The sequence below is a fragment of the Schistocerca cancellata genome, chromosome 1 (assembly GCF_023864275.1).
Source record: "Schistocerca cancellata isolate TAMUIC-IGC-003103 chromosome 1, iqSchCanc2.1, whole genome shotgun sequence".
Taxonomy (NCBI): Eukaryota; Metazoa; Arthropoda; class Insecta; order Orthoptera; family Acrididae; genus Schistocerca; species Schistocerca cancellata.
This window is the reverse complement of record NC_064626.1, coordinates 524,059,032-524,077,994: the sequence shown is the minus strand read 5'-3', so window position 1 is coordinate 524,077,994 and position 18,963 is coordinate 524,059,032. Positions and strand designations below refer to the sequence as shown.

At 39.9% G+C, this 18,963-nt stretch overlaps 3 protein-coding genes across 3 annotated transcripts in view; 1 reads left to right on the top strand and 2 right to left on the bottom strand.

Moving 5' to 3' along the window:
* The window catches only part of LOC126179274 (selenoprotein M-like), a 50,930-nt gene extending 43,001 nt beyond the window's left edge, over positions 1–7,929 (bottom strand). The window contains exons 1-3 of the mRNA XM_049924596.1: positions 7,727–7,929; positions 7,550–7,620; positions 6,672–6,741 (exon numbers count right to left, since the gene is read on the bottom strand). Coding sequence (XP_049780553.1) covers positions 6,672–6,741; positions 7,550–7,620; positions 7,727–7,822 — 237 coding nt within the window. The 5' untranslated portion in view covers positions 7,823–7,929. The remainder of the gene's footprint in view (positions 1–6,671; positions 6,742–7,549; positions 7,621–7,726) is intronic.
* On the bottom strand, positions 6,748–7,542 carry LOC126179258 (uncharacterized). The gene has a single exon (XM_049924595.1). The coding sequence runs from the start codon at positions 7,513–7,515 to the stop codon at positions 6,796–6,798; it is 720 nt and encodes a 239-aa protein (XP_049780552.1). The 5' UTR covers positions 7,516–7,542; the 3' UTR covers positions 6,748–6,795.
* The window catches only part of LOC126179242 (uncharacterized), a 54,840-nt gene continuing 43,806 nt past the window's right edge, over positions 7,930–18,963 (top strand). Inside the window, exon 1 of the mRNA XM_049924593.1 lies at positions 7,930–8,299. Coding sequence (XP_049780550.1) covers positions 8,070–8,299 — 230 coding nt within the window. The 5' untranslated portion in view covers positions 7,930–8,069. The remainder of the gene's footprint in view (positions 8,300–18,963) is intronic.

Genomic DNA, 18,963 nt, shown 5'->3' with positions numbered 1-18,963 from the left:
ACAGTGAACAGAGTAGTGTCAAATACCACATAGGAGAAACAGAATGACTAAACAGCACTCTCAATCACAAAAACTCACTCTAACATGTCATTATGTTCCAAGACAAAGTTTTTCGATTATCATTTAACAAATACCATACACTATATAGGACCCTGAAACATTTCTACAAATACCTGTTTACTTCACATTCACTGTATGAAATACTCTATTGCCTCCCCATACAAAAGGACAAAAAGTGCATACAAAAGTTGCTTTAGCTAGAACAAATAATTAATTTACTTAATAATAGTAATAATCCAGAATGCTTACCTTATGCCAAAGGTATCATTAGTGTGTCACTTTGAGGAGTATGTTTCAGTCTTACAACAGACTTCAATGACAGAGAATATTTTACAACAAGGTGAGTAGCCTGGTTATGAAAGAGTACTTATCAACTTTTTGCGTGTACTGAAGATTGTGATACTGGCATTCCAAATTTAACAATGATATACAGAATACAGAAGCGTCCGATTCCACCAGTCTGCTTTGACCCATGATGTCACCAATATGGCGGAAACAACCATTCACTACGACTCTAATATTGCGCCTATGATTTCATTACGTAAACATGACAACAAAAATGAAAATAAACCGAAAAACCACCACACACATCTTCCTCCAAAAATATAGTCAAACTAACGGGACAAGCGAGGGAAATTGGGGTTTATGGGTGGGGACAAACTAAGTATAAACACACACCACCGTACCAAACGGCAAAATAAAATGACAACACAAAATTCCCAACTTCCACTACACACAATATCCTCTGGAATCGGTCAGTTCCCCTCACTTATATAGTTCACCTGCAACTGTCGATACCACATTATAAAACTCCAAAAATTCCACCACTGCCGCAACTATTGGTACCACAAAAACAACACCTAGACAAACAAAATTGGAATCTAACACTTCCCTTGACCTATATAGCTCAACAGCAGCTCACAATACCAAATCCAGATACCACCAACCAAACCACTCAGAAGTACCCCACTAACCATCATAACACGCAAAAATACACCGAAAAGAACGATCACTTACAAAAAAAAAATTCCGGCTCTGCACTCTACGTCAGCCACTACAATCACACACAGCCACACACACAGCCCATAAAGTTGCAAAAATTTGATGAGGGACAAAGCACTGTCCCTCATCTCTGCATGAAAATGCGCACTGTTGAGCTTATCCGTCATATCCTCCATACCTAACAAAGGTAGCAACAAATTAATTTAAACAAATTCACACACAACATACAGCAAACAGCACTACAATAACTCAGACATAACAAAAACTAGATTGTTAACTCACTTAAATCAATTCTTGTCGAAGCACAGTCAAAAACAATACCTCACGGGTCAAGCAGTAACACAAAAATGAACCCAATACACCACATAACAAGCAATCCATAAACACACCACCAGAGGGCACCACCGACCACAACAAAATGACACCTATAAACACGCTTCACTTATAAACTAAACTCTGAGCCGTCGTGATGTCACACACCACAACAGCCTTACGTAACAGGTCAAAGCCAATGGGTGGGATCGGACGCTTCCGCTGACCCCGCCACTGATACTATATTTTTTGTAAATGCAGACTGCAGTGACACACTGATCTGTAACATAGCTCACAAGATCTACATTAGACTGTGAGATCATAGTTTTGTTTGGCAACAAGTGGCAAAGCCATCATATGTGTCACAACCACCATTGTCCCCATCAAAAACCCTGCTTCTCCTGGAATAGTACTCCTGAAAAGTGTTTTACAATTTGATTGCCTTTTTTGTGTCACAATATGAACACTGCAATCACAGAGAAGCTACCAAAACTGTTTGTGTGCTTTTGGACAGTGGAGCAGCTGAAGAGTATGAGTTACTGAAAATAATATGTACGCGAGCTGACACCTTTATTATTCATTAACAACAGCTGTCAGTATTTTCTTATTCAATTAATGAAAAATAGTATTCTGAAAAGTGAGACGAAATGGCTGACCTCACTAAGACACATTTAGTGGGAATACCTTCCATTTTCCATAGTTTATCTATGAAATGGGCTGGCACGCACGCACACACACGCGCACACACACACACACACACACACACACACACACACACACACACACACACCAGCAACCAGAAATGTAGCAGGAAACAAAATGAAACTTCACAGGTTGAAAGGGTATGTGACATAATTTCAGTGACCACAAAATCGAGTCCAATTTACACAGAACATGGCAGCATTACCCACTTATTATCAATATGGTTTTACTCTGCCTCTGTTCTAGATGTATGAATTGAGTTGGTTGGGAATGGTTTCACAAAGCCATAGTGCCCTCTTCTGAGACAAGCTGGCCCACAGGTGTTGTAAGTGGTCCTTGATATCCTGGATATTGGGACGAGGTGGTTGTTGTTGCAGTCTTCAGTCCTGAGACTGGTTTGATGCAGCTCTCCATTACTCTATTCTGTGCAAGATTCTTCATCTCCCAGTACTTACTGCAACCTAAATCCTTCTGAATCTGCTTAGTGTATTCATCTCTTGGTCTCCGTCTACGATTTTTACCCTCCACACTGCCCTCCAATGCTAAATTTGTCAAGTTATGCCACAAACTCCTCTTCTCCCCAATTCTATTCAATACCTCCTCATTAGTTATGTGATCTACCCATCTAATCTTCAGCATTCTTCTGTAGCACCACATTTCGAAAGCTTCTGTTCTCTTCTTGTCCAAACTATTTATCGTCCATGTTTCACTTCCATACATGGCTACACTCCATATAAATACTTTCAGAAACGACTTCCTGATACTTAAATCTATACTCGATGTTAGCAAATTTCTCTTCTTCAGAAATGCTTTCCTTGCCATTGCCAGTCGACATTTTATATCCCCCCTACTTCAACCATCATCAGTTATTTTGCTCCCCAAATAGCAAAACTCCTTCACTACTTTTTAAGTGTCTCATTTCCTAATCTAATTCTCTCAGCATCGCCCGATTTAATTTGACTACATTCCATTATCCTCGTTTTGCTTTTGTTGATGTTCGTCTTATATCCTCCTTTCAAGACACTGTCCATTCCGTTCAACGTTATGACTGCCATCTGCTTTCTGTACAAATTTTAAATAGCCTTTCGCTCCCTGTATTTTACCCCTGGCAACTTCAGAATTTGAAAGAGAGTATTCCAGTCAACATTGTCAAAAGCTTTCTCTAAGTCTACAAATGCTAGAAATGTAGGTTTGCCTTTTCTTAATCTTTCTTCTAAGATAAGTCGTACTGTAAGTATTGCCTCACATGTTCCAACATTTCTATGGAATCCAAACTGATCTTCCCCGAGGTCCGCTTCTACCAGTTTTTCCATTCATCTCTAAAGAATTCGCGTTAGTATTTTGCAGCTGTGACTTATTAAACTGATAGTTCTGTAATTTTCACATCTGTCAACACCTGCTTTCTTTGGGATTGGAATTATTATATTCTTCTTGAAGTCTGAGGGAATTTCGCCTGTCTCATACATCTTGCTCACCAGATGGTAGAGTTTTGTCATGACCGGCTCTCCCAAGGCCGTCAGTAGTTCTAATGGAATGTTGTCTACTCCGGGGCCCTTGTTTCGACTCCGGTCTTGCAGTGCTCTGTCAAATTCTTCACGCAGTATCGTATCTCCCATTTCGTCTTCCTCTACATCCTCTTCCACTTCCATAATATTGTCCTCAAGTACATCGCCCTTGTATAAACCTTCTACATACTCCTTCCACCTTTCTGCCTTCCCTTCTTTGCTTAGAACTGGGTTTCCATCTGAGCTCATGATATTCATACAAGTGGTTCTCTTCTCTCCAAAGGTCTCTTTAATGTTCCTGTAGGCAATATCTAACTTACCCCTAGTGAGATAAGCCTCTACATCCTTACATTTGTCTTCTAGCAACCGAGCGAGGTGGCGCAGTGGTTAGCACACTGGACTCGCATTCGGGAGGACGACGGTTCAATCCCGTCTCCGGCCATCCTGATTTAGGTTTTCCGTGATTTCCCTAAATCGCTTCAGGCGAATGCCGGGATGGCTCCTTTGAAAGGGCACGGCCGATTTCCTTCCCCATCCTTCCCTCACCCGAGCTTGCGCTCCGTCTCTAATGACCTCGTTGTCGACGGGACGTTAAACACTAATCTCCTCCTCCTCCTTGTCTTCTAGCCATCCCTGCTTAGCCGTTTTGTGCTTCCTGTCGATCTCATTTTTGAGACGTTTGTATTCCTTTTTGCCTGCTTCATTTACTGCATTTTTATATTTTCATCAATTAAATTCAATATTTCTTCTGTTACCCAAGGATTTCTATTAGCCCTTGTCTTTTTACCTACTTGATCGTCTGCTGCCTTCACTACTTCATCCCTCAGAGCTACCCATTCTTCTTCTACTGTATTTCTTTCCCCAATTCCTGTCAGTTGTTCCCTTACGCTCTCCCTGAAACTCTCTACAACCTCTGGTTTAGTCAGTTTATCCAGGTCCCATCTCCTTAACTTAGCACCTTTTTGTAATTTCTTCAGTTTTAATCTACAGTTCATAACCAATAGATTGTGGTCAGAATCCACATCTGCCCCTGGAAATGTCTTACAATTTAAAACCTGGTTCCTAAATCTCTGTCTTACCATTATATAATCTATCTGATACCTTTTAGTATCTCCAGGATTCTTCCATGTATACAACCTTCTTTTATGATGGAGGGGACGAGGACAGCACTGAAATCCAACATGTGCCATGTGGAAAGGGATTGTCCTGTTGAAATACTACAGCATGATACTATAGCATGAAAGACAGCACATGAAGTCACAGGATGTCGGTGACATACCTTTGTGCCACTGGAGACCCCTCCATCCAGCTGTGATCTGAAGTCACACATCATGGCTCCCACACCATATCTGTCTCTCAGCAAAACATTTGAAGGGTGGTATCTCTTCACAGATTGACAACATATTCGCCAATGATGGTCACCTGTGGTAGTGTACAACTGCAATTCATTACTGAACACAATGTGATACCACTCACTGGCAGTCCATACTTCCCACACATAGCACCACTCCAAACGCAGCTGTTTCACATTGTGGTCTTAACAGCAGCATACCTGGTCCAGCTGCTGCTAGTCTCTGACCTATGGCGCCGGATGACAAAGAAAATCTAGATACTGCATGATTCAATTATTCACACAAATGAGGCCTCTCATACACTCTTGATAGTGCTGTCTCACTCGAGTATGTGGCATCTCCATGTCCATACAATGAAGGCCACTATTTGGTGCATGGCAGAGAGTACTTTATACCACTGCTAGTCATTCCTTTACCTGTACAAAAGGCAAATGGAATGAGGAAAAAAACAACTGTCTATATGTCTCTTGTCTTGTCTTCATGGTCCTCACACAAAATGTTTTGGCAATAGCATCATTTTTCAGTAAGCCACAAATCCTGGTTTTCTTTATGTGGTATCCATTATAGACAAGCTGCACTTTCATAAAATTCTCCCCATACACTGAAGCCAAATATTTGCTTCGCCTACCACTTACATTAAATGCTCATCCTGTTTCATATTGCTTTGCAACATTACCTATGCCTAGATATTTAATTAACATGACTGTGCAAGTAGCACACCACACACTATTTGAACAGTGAAGGATTATTTTCCCTCCTGATCTCCACTAACTTAAGTTTTTTCTAAATTTACAGCAGGCTGCCATTAATCACAAAATTTAGAAATTTTGTTGAAGTCATCCTTTATCCTTCTACAGTCACCCAATGGTGATACTTTCCCAAATACAACAGCATTATCAGCAAATAGTTGCAGAATACTCTTCATTCTATACATTAGATAATTTATGTGGGCAGAGAGAGCCTTCACAGTGATCACTTAACATCTAACACCGTTTATGCCCTTTATGTAATACTCTACCAAGCATGGTAACATTAAACATGAACAATGGCAATTAATGTACTCTGGTTGCCATTCTGCTGGTCTATGAGCATTGCAACTCTGACTGTTTTTATATACCTGCCATTAAGTGGGTGCACATATGAAGTTACACTACGAACTGACCATGTCTTCTGGACACTTTCATCCTTTTTGTCAGGCTCTGTATGTAAATAATATTCATCAAAATACTCACCAGAGTCTCGTACACAATCTAATGTAAGTGTCCTGAATTTACCTTGCAGCTTTAGCTTTTATGCCAAAAGGTGCATTAAATATGGCATGAAAATATAAACCTATGTTATTAAGTAAAGTCGTCGCCACAACCTTTCTATGGCATTCACATTCATTAGCTACACCAACTCTTAACCAAATAAGCACTTTCTGGCGTAATCTAGACATCAGGCTATGCTACAACTCAGCCAGTCACCACAATCAAGATTTCCAGAAGTGAGTGGGGGAGGAGGCTCCAGTCAATACCACACTCATACTCTTAACACTCGTTACACTACACTACACTAAACTAACGAGCAGTATTTGTTCACTGCTGAAACGACCAAAGTGAAGTAAAAACATAATGCCATTGAGATAATAGGTGGATTTTCAACAGGCGAAATTGGTAGGGAGTACCCACTGCAGCAACACGGAAACTTGTCAGTGTGAGATTTCCTAATTAATTAATGTAAGCATCATCACACTTACCTGATCAAATTTATTTAGTAATATAAGCTCCGGCGATGCACCTGGCACCGATTTGAAGGTCACATCTTCGCTGCAGGTAAGTTAAGGAACTTAACTGTCTTCCAGTTTAGCGAAAATCCAAGGTTCAGTTGTTCCCAAAAGATTTATACAGATCGTACGTAGACGCCATGGCAAAGTTATCTTTCATTGCACACATAGGTGCAAGCGTTGCCTTACTTTTCCTTACAGTCCACACAGTTTGCACTTCAGTGTCCCTAGTGTACCGATTTTGACCTTCCCCCTTAGTTAAATAATCGTATAACTCATTGTCCTCTGCAATACGCTGCCCTTCCTCGAAATCTCTTTCTGCTACTGTGCTAGGTACATCCAAAAGAAAAAACGTCAGAGTTTCGCGCATACGAATTACTATTTTGTCTGGCAACGCAAGTTCGGCCACTCGTTTATCTTCTGCATCTATCTTCTTTCCGTACAACATATCCACGGAATTACCCTTTTGTTCACAAGTCTGAAAATCTAATCTCCCATTCTCTGGCTGTTTCTGAGGCAATGCATACTCCGCTGAATACGAATCGGTAGCTTCTTTCAGAGAAGGAGCTCTAGATACTGTTAGAGTTCCAGCTTTTCGTCGCGAAATCACGTCATGAGATACGTCTGGTTGTATGTATTCACTGCCAAATACGTCTTCAATATCAACAAATAATGGTTCCGGAGTAACATCTATACCGTCAATCAATATTCTAGGTCTGGATTTTGGAACTGAAATTACCGAACATTCACTACCGCTACCGGAGGAGGCTGTTAACGTACTTGAATAACGACGCCCTTTAGTTCTGAGCGAAAACATTTCAATCAATACTACAATTCTAACAAAAGGATACTACAGAGGAACATCTTCAAAGATGAACTTTTTGACATCTGGTAGTCTGTTCAGACGACATCCCTTACAGCTCTACAAAGAAGAACATGAAACTATAGTTACTGCTGAAAGTCATAAATTTGGGTTGAATTACCATTAAGTACCACATGTTCGGCTAGTTACACATAATATCTCGTACTTCTATTCTTGCTTTGGCTACTTGCTGTTTTGCAGTATCTGCGTAAGACACGCACACGACAGACGCTAACAAACACACAACAATTTGACATTTCATTGTAGGCGCACCTACTACCTACAATACTACTTTCTTCACAGACTTTAGCTTTGGGTATACGTAGACAATGTTCAGGCCTTGTGCGGTCTAGCTTGTGCCCTTTCTTTTACGAAAGATGTTTGCAACACCTCGCAGTGGCCCATTGGGCTGTGTGTTCTTTATTATTTAAAGGAAGGTCTTTGGGAAGTACTCGTGTTTATGTTTATTTTGTAATCTGTGCGGTGTTGTGGTTTTCTAGTGGAGAGTAATGGAAGCCGGTGGTTTTAGAGTCAGGCTCGATTTGTCTCAGTTCTTTAGTGACATCAAGAAGTTCTCCTGTGTTTATGTCGATCTCTCTCGTGACCGGCAAATAGCAGATGTGGTTGACAGAATTTCGGAAGTGTTCGGGATTGAGCGACCATTGTCTTTGTTGGACGAAAGATTTTATTTGCCTGAGTCTGAGAATGTTAATGTTCTGCGGAACAGTAACGTTGTGAAGTAAGCATTTATGAGCAACAAACTTGTCTAAACTTTAAGTGAAACATAGATTGAACAAGCGTCACCTTGGACACCAAATTGTACGGTAGAACTGTTTGTGTGCTTTCGGAATGCGTATATCACCTGTAACAACTAGTATAATATGTAGACTATTTCATAAACGTGTCGAAAGAGGTGCAGTAATGCAGCACATAGGTTTTAAATGTCGTAATCGCGTTCGTCGTGTTATATTTATGCACATGCACCATTGAATTAGTCCTGAAATCCCTCCAGAATTTAAGGCATATGTTTTTAAAATGGGTTATTCCACATCAAGTGGCCTAGGGATCCCCAGTCGACCATTTCAGATTCGGTCCAAAACTTTTTTTTAATTTTTTTATATTTTTTATATACACATGTATGTGTTAGGTCACTGTGCAAAATTTTGGCTTAGTTCTTTCGGTAGTTCCAGAGCTAGGGCCACCTTAGTGGACCCATAGCAAATCATAAAGTTCACGGGGTGAATAATTTGGCCAACTTTGATATAGCTTGATATAGCATCCATGTGGATGCATGAAACTGACTAAGGCGTCTTGTTCTTTCAATGATGTGTTACAGATGTTTCCAATCCACCATTTGCTGGCATAAATGCAGGCTATGTTGTGACATCTATCACCTTGAATTTTTGTACACTAGTACAACTTTTAGTGCTGAATGGAGCTATAGCACTCAAATTCCTAAAAAAATACTATACCATATGTTACTTGGTCTGAAAGTGCTTTGTAAAATTTGTCGTGAAATATATGTCATACTTTAAGCAACTTTTACTATAAGGGAAAAGCAGCCGTGACCGTGATTTTTGAGCTGCTAGCCAACAACCAGCTGCTCACTATACTACACAAGTATTCACATTTGTCCGCAGCTCGTGGTCTCGCAGTAGCATTCTCGCTTCCCGAGCACGGGGTCCCAGGTTGGATTCCCGGCGGGGTCGAGGATTTTTCCTGCCTCGAGATGACTGGGTGTTGTTGTGTTGTCTTCTTCATCATCATTCATCTCCATTACGGTCGGAGGAAGGCAATGGCAAACCACCTCCGCTAGGACCTTGCCTAGTAAGGCGGTGCAGGTCTCCCGTGTCGTTCCCCTACGCTCTGTAAAGAAGTATGGGACTTCATTTCCATTTTTTCCAATTCATATTTTATTGACCCTTGTGTCAAGTGTCAGTTTGAAAATTTACAGAATTTTTCAGGACCAGCTTTTTATATGGCTACCATCTCTGATCTTCTTTTAAATGACACCATTGGAAAGAGCTCATTTTTTGCTACAAGGAACATTAAAAAGCTAATGGTAATTTTACATATAAAGTTTCTAAAGTAGCTTCAAAGATACCTTTGCTTTTGCGCATACCGCATGCTTGACAGAATAGCTTTATGAATGACATAGTAAAATGAGCAAATAAACAACATTGTTGTGAACATAACAAAGCAATGACTTCACAAAATGAACCAAGCATAATAAATTTGTTGCCGGAGTTCATGAAACCATTTTCATGACTAAAATTCTCTGCAATGCTCTTCAGCACATCTGATTGTGGAAGTGTATTTCCAACACATGGAATTGTAACTTGGGGCTGACAAAATGCCGATTATCTGCTGCTCTGGGATCCAACAGGTGTCCTTCCTTAGGGGCAATGAAAAAAATTAGTTGGTCCATGTGGATGCATGAAACTGACTAAGGCGTCTCGTTCTTTCAATGATGTGTCACAGATGTTTCTAATCCACCATTTGCTGGCATAAATGCAGGCTATGTATTGCCCAGATTGGATGCTGTCAATTGTAAAACTCAAGAACTATACTGATTGATCAACACTTGCAATAAATGACACTGTGTCATTGGAAAATCTGCTGATTTGTAACAGTTTTTCATCGATTGGTCTGAAGCAGTGGTTTTCTCTGGTCCCTGCAATCATGTAGGCCTAACCATTTTCAAATCTCCTTTCTTGCAAATGTCTTGCAGCATCAATTTCATCCTTTGTGGTGAAAAGAAATTTGATTCTGTTAACTTGTTCGTCACAAAATCTGAGTAGATCACGTGGTGTTAGAATTTGATCCGAAGTTGGCCGTTCAAGACTTGCTCTTGTTGCTAATCACTTTGTTGTGCCCCCAATACCATCACATGGAGACTTTCCATGGCTTGTGGTGAAGAAGTTCTGTTCTGCACTAATGCAGAAGCTAAGAGACTCGATCTTTCCAGTCGAGGCCTTGTAATAAATAACAAAGGGATGTAATGTGGCCTGACTATTTTCCCAAAGGAAGCCTTATACAGCATCCTGCACAATAAATGAATAATTTTCTCCAAAATCCATCAGAACAACCAACTTTCCACATTCTAGATTTTCTTTGTTTTCTTGTAGGTCGTTGCTTTAATGCTTTGCTATGTAATGATGGGATGAGAGACTCACAATTATGGTCACAATGTTTTGAATAAATTCTTCAATTGTTGACTGTGTTGTCTCCTGTGTATCTCGGTCAGTGTGTATCCATTTCTTGTATTAAATTGCTTCGTCAGTGTTGTTCCCGTCAAATGCAGCTTCCGCAAATCTTTCCAAGACTTCTAATCCAGGGCAGTGATCACATCGTCAGAGCATGTAATATTTTGAATCCATATTGCAAACCGTTTTGGCTAACAAACTCTTGTAGTCGTCCTTAATTGGAGTTGCTGCTGGCATCAACTTGACATTTTGATGAGCTGTACAAACACAAACTGAGTGTGTTCCTGCTGAACAAACTATGATGCACCATTTTGGCTGGAGCTCACAAAATTTGGAAAAGCCAACTTTTGGTAAATTTTGTCTGCAGTATTCTTGATAGGCTTCTTTCAAGTTACAAAGCAGCAGACATTTCTGCATATGAATTTTTGGACCAGCTTGTGTCCTTATGGCAACAAAGTCCTCTTTTTGTAGGGAAGATTCAGTTGACTTCGTCACTGTCATAGAATTTTTCTGCACTTCCTTAATATCTCTTGCAAAGTCTTTTCTCGCTTTGTATCTGGTTTCACTAATATGCCTTCCTCTTCATCCAGCTGTCTGGCAGTTTTCACCATATGCTCAGTCACATTGAATTGTTCCATCATATATCTCTCTATCTCTCTTTTCTTACTGCTAGGGGCCAAAGTTAAAATCTGAATTTTCTCAGAAGTTGACCTTGTTGTGATTCTGTGACATCATCTGCTCTAAGCCCACCAATTTCAGCAATTTTGGTAGCCATAACCATTTGAACTTGCCTTATCTTTCATTTTGCATATCCACTAGAATCCCAGTTTGAAATGCACTGAAATTTTAGTGGTGACGCACCAGTTGCTGTCAAACTAGAGTTCAAGCTGTCTGAAGCAACTGTAGGCTCTGATGATGGCAATGGCTTGGCCTTTTTTGCGTTGATATCAACAAGCATAGCAAAGCCTCTGTCCAGGCTTAACATCACCTGTTGTAAGTTGTTCCAAACAGTCAGCTGTTGCAACATCAACAGGACACAGAGCTTTGTTGAACACTATTGTTCTTTTGAAATGGATTGCAGCATGATTTCTGCAGATATTTAAACCTAGTCAACAGCTCTGCTTCATGGTGTCCAACATCCAACTCATCGATCAGCAAATTCCGATTCTCCTCAGAGAGGTCACTAATTGACTTCAGAAGGCATTTGTGCTTGGTGAACTTAGTTAAATGACACACAGACTTGTTGATTTGTCCAATGGTCCATATTTCCATTGTTTGAAGCCATAACAAGTTGTAACTTCAGCAATCGTTCAACAGTGTATTGTAGGAATCAACCAAACTGCAATGTAAACATTCACAGGTAATAACCCCAAATGATACAATGATTGACAATTTGCATACAAACATGAATGCTACCCAAATCAGATTAGGCTTACATCTTATATAGTGTGAATGTATAAAATGAGAATACAGGAGAACATTACAGAAAATTCCGGAAGTTTCAAGTGCCTTGTTATGAAACTGTTGTACCTGCATATAAGTTTCTTGAATCCATGCAAATTATCTCAGTTTCTTTGTTAGATGTTCAGTAGTCATTTGCTTCATATGTGCATTTCCAAACAACATTTTTATAAAACAGTCATACCTGCATATCAAATATCCAGAAATTTCTGGAACCCATGCCATGTTATAAAATAGTCATACCAGCAAATCAAATTTCCAGAAGTTTCCAGAATCCATGCCCTGTGTTATAAAACAGCATCTTAATTTAATACAGAAGTTTCTGCAACCCGTGCCCTGTGTTATAAAAGTCATACCTGCATATTTAATTTCCAGAAGTTTCTGGACTGATATATGAAACAGTTGTTCCTGCACATCAGAGGAACAAAAGTATCATGCTGCAAATAATTTGTACCAGCAAATCACATCACAAGTGCCTTGACGTTCTCCAGCACAACAGCTGCCAACACAGTAATACATGTGGTGAGCGTAACGGCTTATGTTTCTTTTAATCTATTTTAAGTGCCTTATATGGAAAATTACCATTGTACTTTTTCAAGTCCCTTGTGGCAACAGAATGTACTTTTCAGTGGTGTCAATAGAAAGAAGATCAGAGTTGATAACAATATAGAAAACTGATCCTGAAATTGCTAGAAATTTGCAATCAGAATTATTTACTAATAAATGTTAATACTGGTGTACTATAGTGAGCACCTGGTTGTTGACTAGCAGTCCAAAAATCAAGGTTCCAGCTGACTTTCCCTTATAGTAAAGGATGATTAAAGTAGGGCTTGAAACTTTTGTGACAAATTGTACAAGGCACTTTCAGACCAAGTAGCATAATGGGTAGTCATTTCTAAGGAATCTGAATGTTTTAGCTGCATTCAGCAACAAAAGTTGAAATACGGAAGCGTCCGATCCCGCCCGTCTGCTTTGACCCATGACTTCACAAATATGACGGAAACAAAAACACACACAAACACACACTTTCCACAAGAAGCCTAATGACACTAACGGGACAAGCGCAGGAAATGGGGTGTTTTAGGTGGGGGGGCAAACTAAATATAAACAAATTTAGACGCCTTGCGTAGCTACAACGTGTAAGTGAAGACAGCCATGCATGAATACCCACCCACCTCCTCAGGGGTCGTAACCCCTGCAACCCATAGAAGATAAAGATGCTTCAGTAGCTGATTAGTGTTTTTTGTCTTTAAAAAAAAAAATCTCACGGGATAGAACGAACAGATCAGAAAGATAAATATAATAAACTAAAACAGAAATTGGAGGAAACAGATAATTAAAGTAAGTAATAAGTGTTTTTAAATTAAAAAAAAAAAATCTCACGAGATAGAACGAACAGATCAGAAAAGTAAATAAAATAAGATAAAACAGAACTGGAGACAGCCACACTCAAAACAAACTCCGCGCCGTCATGACGTCACACACGACAACACCCTTACGTCACGGGTCAAAGCCGACGCGTGGGATCGGATGCTTCTGTCGACCCCAAAAGTTGTGCTAGGATACAAAAATTCAGAGTGATATATATCATAGAAGATGCACAAAGTTAACTGATTGTTCACGCCGTGTGCTTTGTGAACCACTATAACAATTGAGCCAAAATTTTGCACATTGACCTAACACATACATATGTATACAAAAACAAGTTTTGAACCAAATCTGAGATGGCCGAGTGCGGACTATTTTTTATTCTAAGACACTTAACATGGAATGTCCCAAATGGGAGAACAGTAGTCACATCATGAAATGCCAGCTCTTGACATTTAATTTACTGCTTAATATTTTAAAATAGAAAAATATCACATGGTAGTTCATGGCTATTAGCTTTTTATGTCATGACTGAAATGGAAGAGAAAAGAAAACAGACGGACATCATGCTGTGAAAGAAGTATTTGCTGCCAGCCCACAGTAATTCCTTATGCCAAAAAATGGACTGAATTACTGTATATTTTTCATACTGTCTTCACCCTCCCCCACTTCCACCCCCTCCATTATCTCGGTTTCTTTGTTAGATGTTAAGTAGTCATTTGCTTCATATGTGTGTTTCCAAAGAACATTCTGCCTTAAATTTAATTGTAATGAACATATCATTGTTCTTAGTACTGCGTATGTAGCTACTGATAAGATTTGTTTGCAGAATAGAATGTGTGTTGTTGTGCAGAAGAAATAATTTTAGCACAATTTAAAATTTACTTTGCTATCTATTTGACATTGTATGTTGTAGGGCATATGAACAAAGAATTTTGTGACAGCATATTGAACTCCTTTCTGAACTACTGACAACTTTGGTTGGTGAATAATAAAGATAATTTTTTCTTCTAATGTTGTAGTTCTGGACATCACTATTCTCTTAAAACTGCAATGGATTATTTATCATGAATTCCATTCGCATTTATCCTTATTGTGAAGAACAATTTAAAATGTGTAGCTTTCTCTACGAGGCGCCTGCAAGATCACTACGCTTGCACACACATTAGGCATATTCTTACCACTTCCATTTGGCTAATGAATAATTTCTTCCTAAACAGTGTGTTAACCCAGAAATTTATGCCATAAGACTTTAAAAAGTGGAAATATACAAAAAAAAATTAAGGTACTAGCAATATTATGAAAAGGATAGGTTGCTAATTAACCATGTAGAAGAAATGTTGAATCACAAACAGACACAAGGAAAAATTGATTTTTCTGTAACACACACACACACACACACACACACACACAGACAGATATATTCCGCGTGGGAAAAATATATCTAAAAACAAAGATGATGTGACTTACCAAACGAAAGCGCTGGCAGGTTGATAGACACACAAACAAACACAAACGTACACACAAAATTCAAGGTTTCGCAACCAACGGTTGCTTCATCAGGAATCCTGGGAGCGGAAAGACTTACCTTAGGGGGAAAAAAGGACAGGTATACACTCGCACACACACATATCCATCCGCACATACACAGACACAAGCAGACATTTGTAAAGGCACAGAGTTTGGGCAGAAATCCAATCCTGGGAGTGGAATGACTCCTTACGCTCTCCCTTAAAACCCACATCCTTTCGTCTTTCCCTCTCCTTCCCTCTTTCCTAATGAAGCAACCTTGGGTTGCAAAAGCTTGAAATTTGTGTGTGTTTGTGTGTTTTTTATTGTCTCCTATCAACATACCAACGCTTTCGTTTGGTAAGTTTCAGCATCTTTGTTTTTAGATATATTTTTCCCACGTGGAATGTTTCCCTCTATATTATACACTTTGATAATACAGTATCCTGGTGACACAACTCTGGATCTTTAAGCTTCTCAACATTGAACTGTCTCTCCTCCGTGTTTTTCCTCTTGTTTTTATAGCACAACTGTAGTTATTGTTTGCCAATTACTAGGTACAGGTCTGTGTCTGCATCAGTCCCTTTGTAATATGTAATGGACTCACATTCAGGAGGACGACAGTTCAAACCCGCTTTTGGCCATCCTCGTTTAGGTTTTCCATGATTTCCCTAAATCACTTCAGGCAAATGCTGTGTTGGTTCATTTGAAAGGGCACGGCTGTCTTCATTCTCAAAGCCAATGGGATCGATGACCTTGCTATTTAGTCCCTTCCCCAAAATGAACCAACCAATCTGTAAATTATCATATAGCTCATATACTGCTCATCTACAGAAATATGTTCAGTCTGATTCATGGTATTACCATCTGGAGAAGCCCAGGTCCCTTTGTGTATCCGTTTATGAGGAAGGGCGTCAAGCTCACCACAAGGTTCTGCTTCAGGTTTTGTGTGTATACATTTTCTCGATTGCTGGCCTACAAGTGTCTTTCTGTCCTGCTACAATTTCGGCAGCTTCTGGTCCATATAGAATTTTAACATTCCGAGTGCCAACTCCTAAATCAAAACATCGTATTCTGAGACACACTTGTAAGGTTTTTGGCATTGGTAAATCTCTCCTGTCCATGTTATGGGTGCTGCACAACATTAGCCCAGTAGTGAGTGAGCCACTTTTCTGCTTCTGGGATTTGTCATCAGGGTGTTCTCCCCTAGGAGAATTGGTTTCACTACGCCCCAAGAGTTCCTGTTGCCATATGGAATAGAAAAATACAGGATGGTAAGGAATGGAAAAATAGGGAAGGCGGGCTGTCGTGAAGCACACTTTGCCTGACTCCTCTGCAGAGACCTTTTCAGTTAGGTTTGACCTGCCAGTAGCTACACTATCACCAATAGAGCTCTCTGCTTCATTGAAGAGCACAAACTCCAGCATGCATAAACAGTGCTACAATACGGCAGTGCCCCTGGGAGAGAAAACGTCACCTTTAACTGCAGAAATTACAGCGAAAAGCAGTGGCATGAGAATTCCATCCAGTGTCAGTTGCCAGAGACAACACCTATCCTATTCACTGACTATCTCCAAAAAATGTGAAAAATCTACGAATCCAAGACCCTTGTCTGCCTGTCATATTTTGGGCTGAGGAGGAAGTGTAAATGTCTTCATCCTATTACTTTGCATGCCACTGTCGTGAAGATTTCTCCAGATAACTCTTTAACTTCCACCAACAACCTTCACAGCAATGTGGGTATGTTTGCCTCTCGAGGGGAGAATCCTATCCTTTCCTTCTCCATCAGTTCCAAAACCCCGACCATCAATCTTGACCATAGAAGGAGGTCCTTCATCTGGACCATGCAAAAAAAGTGCCCTCTTGTGAACCCTTGCCCAGGAATATCATAAACCAGTGTCCTCTGTTCAGCCAGTACTGACAGAGCCATGGACAACAGACAGAAAGGCTTGTGTTTTCCTTTTCTAGAATTCGGATCAGCTAAAGCTTCTCAAGATACAAAATACACGAAAAGTAGGAACCTAAGGTGAAGATGGTATCAGTGTCAACACTTCCTAAAGTCTTAAATGCTCCCTCAACCCATACTGTCTCTATCCTTGTCATTGTTATTCCTCATTCAGTGGTGAGTACTGATATTATGACATAAGCTTCTCTTTCCCCTCCAAGAAACTGTACATGATTTAGGTAACTAATTCAGTGTGGTGATCTTCCCTCCATGAGTCTGTGAGGGAGTTTGTCATATGCCAAATCTCCATTGGTCATACTGGTTCAACAACAAAGCCTCCACAATGTAAGTATATTGTGTCACTCATAATTTAACATATGCTCACTGAGTTTCAGGGTGTCCTCTCCTGGAAACTCTGTGGCAGACACTTACTTCAGTGCTGACCAATGATAAACAAGTAGCTATTTGGGTTTGATGCCTCATCCAGAAGAGAAATTTTCTCATACTGCTTATGTCAACAGTGTGTTGATGCCAGAAAGAGAAGTCACTTGTGATTTCCAAGATGCTCCGACTGTCTTCGCCCCATACGTATGTCTTACCTCTTTTATTCCCTTTATGTTTTCTTAAAATACTGGTCACACTCCTAAAACGTTTTTATTCTTCCTTCTCACCTCTTTACTCTTCAAGAACCTTCACATGCCTCACACACCATTTAGATGTGAAGGAGAACATAGTTTATTATTCTTTTGTTGTGATCTGCGACAGAATAGGCTGTATGATTTGCATCTCGAAGGCCGTAAACTTGAGCCCAAATGGCGACCGCGTTCTTCCATCCTGCCCTGTGTACTATTACTCCCTATCTCCTTTGATGCTCTGGTATGTACTAATAAGACTCTTGTTAAGGGTGACAAGGTGATATACATGAAGTACCTCTTATCATCTGCTTGAAGAACCATTATTAGTGGTTTGGACCTGTGGAGGAGGCACTGATGACTTCATAGTTAGTGCATTCAACACACACACACACACACACACACACACACACACACACACACACTGTTGTCTCCAGGATGTGTGCCTAATTGGACGTGCACCAATATTGCCCATTGTGTGTGATGGGGAAGGAGTGGGAAGAGGGAAGATAGGCAGGAGTTTGTTAAGAAAGATTATGCTCTTGTGGAACATGTAGGTGCATGCATAAGCAAGTAATGGGAACACTAAGAGGAATATTGAGAGAGAAAGGCAAAGTACAGGGGAAAGGTGGAGTGGAGACTCTTTTAATGACAAGATTCCCAAACATGCACCCACATGTTCCTATAACATGCTCTTTCCCACCATGCAACGTAACACTGTGGTAATCCAAAATTGTTAATGGTGGAAGGGTGCTAATTTGTTGTTTTTGTGGTTGTACTTCAAGTTGAACTTCATTTTTTTAAAAAGCTGTATTACAATACTGTTCAACACATGTACTTACCTACAGGCTACTGGAGTGATGTGTGGTGCAAAGCCACACATGACAGTTCAGAGACTTAGCTAGATTTTGATATATTGCCTTCCTTATGGTATGTACACATACACATGTACACAACCATACAGACATCCAAATGAATATGCTAGCAGATGTCACCATAACTTTGTGCTTTTGGTTGTCTATGTGGTTGTGCATGTGTCATGAATCCATCAGCTTTAAGTAACTGATTGACTTTTCTTATTTTTATTTATTGTCTGCATCCTGAAATTTTTGTTATCTTGGTGAAATATACCTATTAGATGTGCACCATCTCTAAAGAATGGCTTCACTGTTTTTGCAAAGTTAAATTCTCTGGTTAAACATTGTGTTATTACTCATTGAGTAAATACCTGTATTTGAGAGAGAGAGAGAGTGAGTGAGTGAGTGAGTGAGTGAGTGAGTGA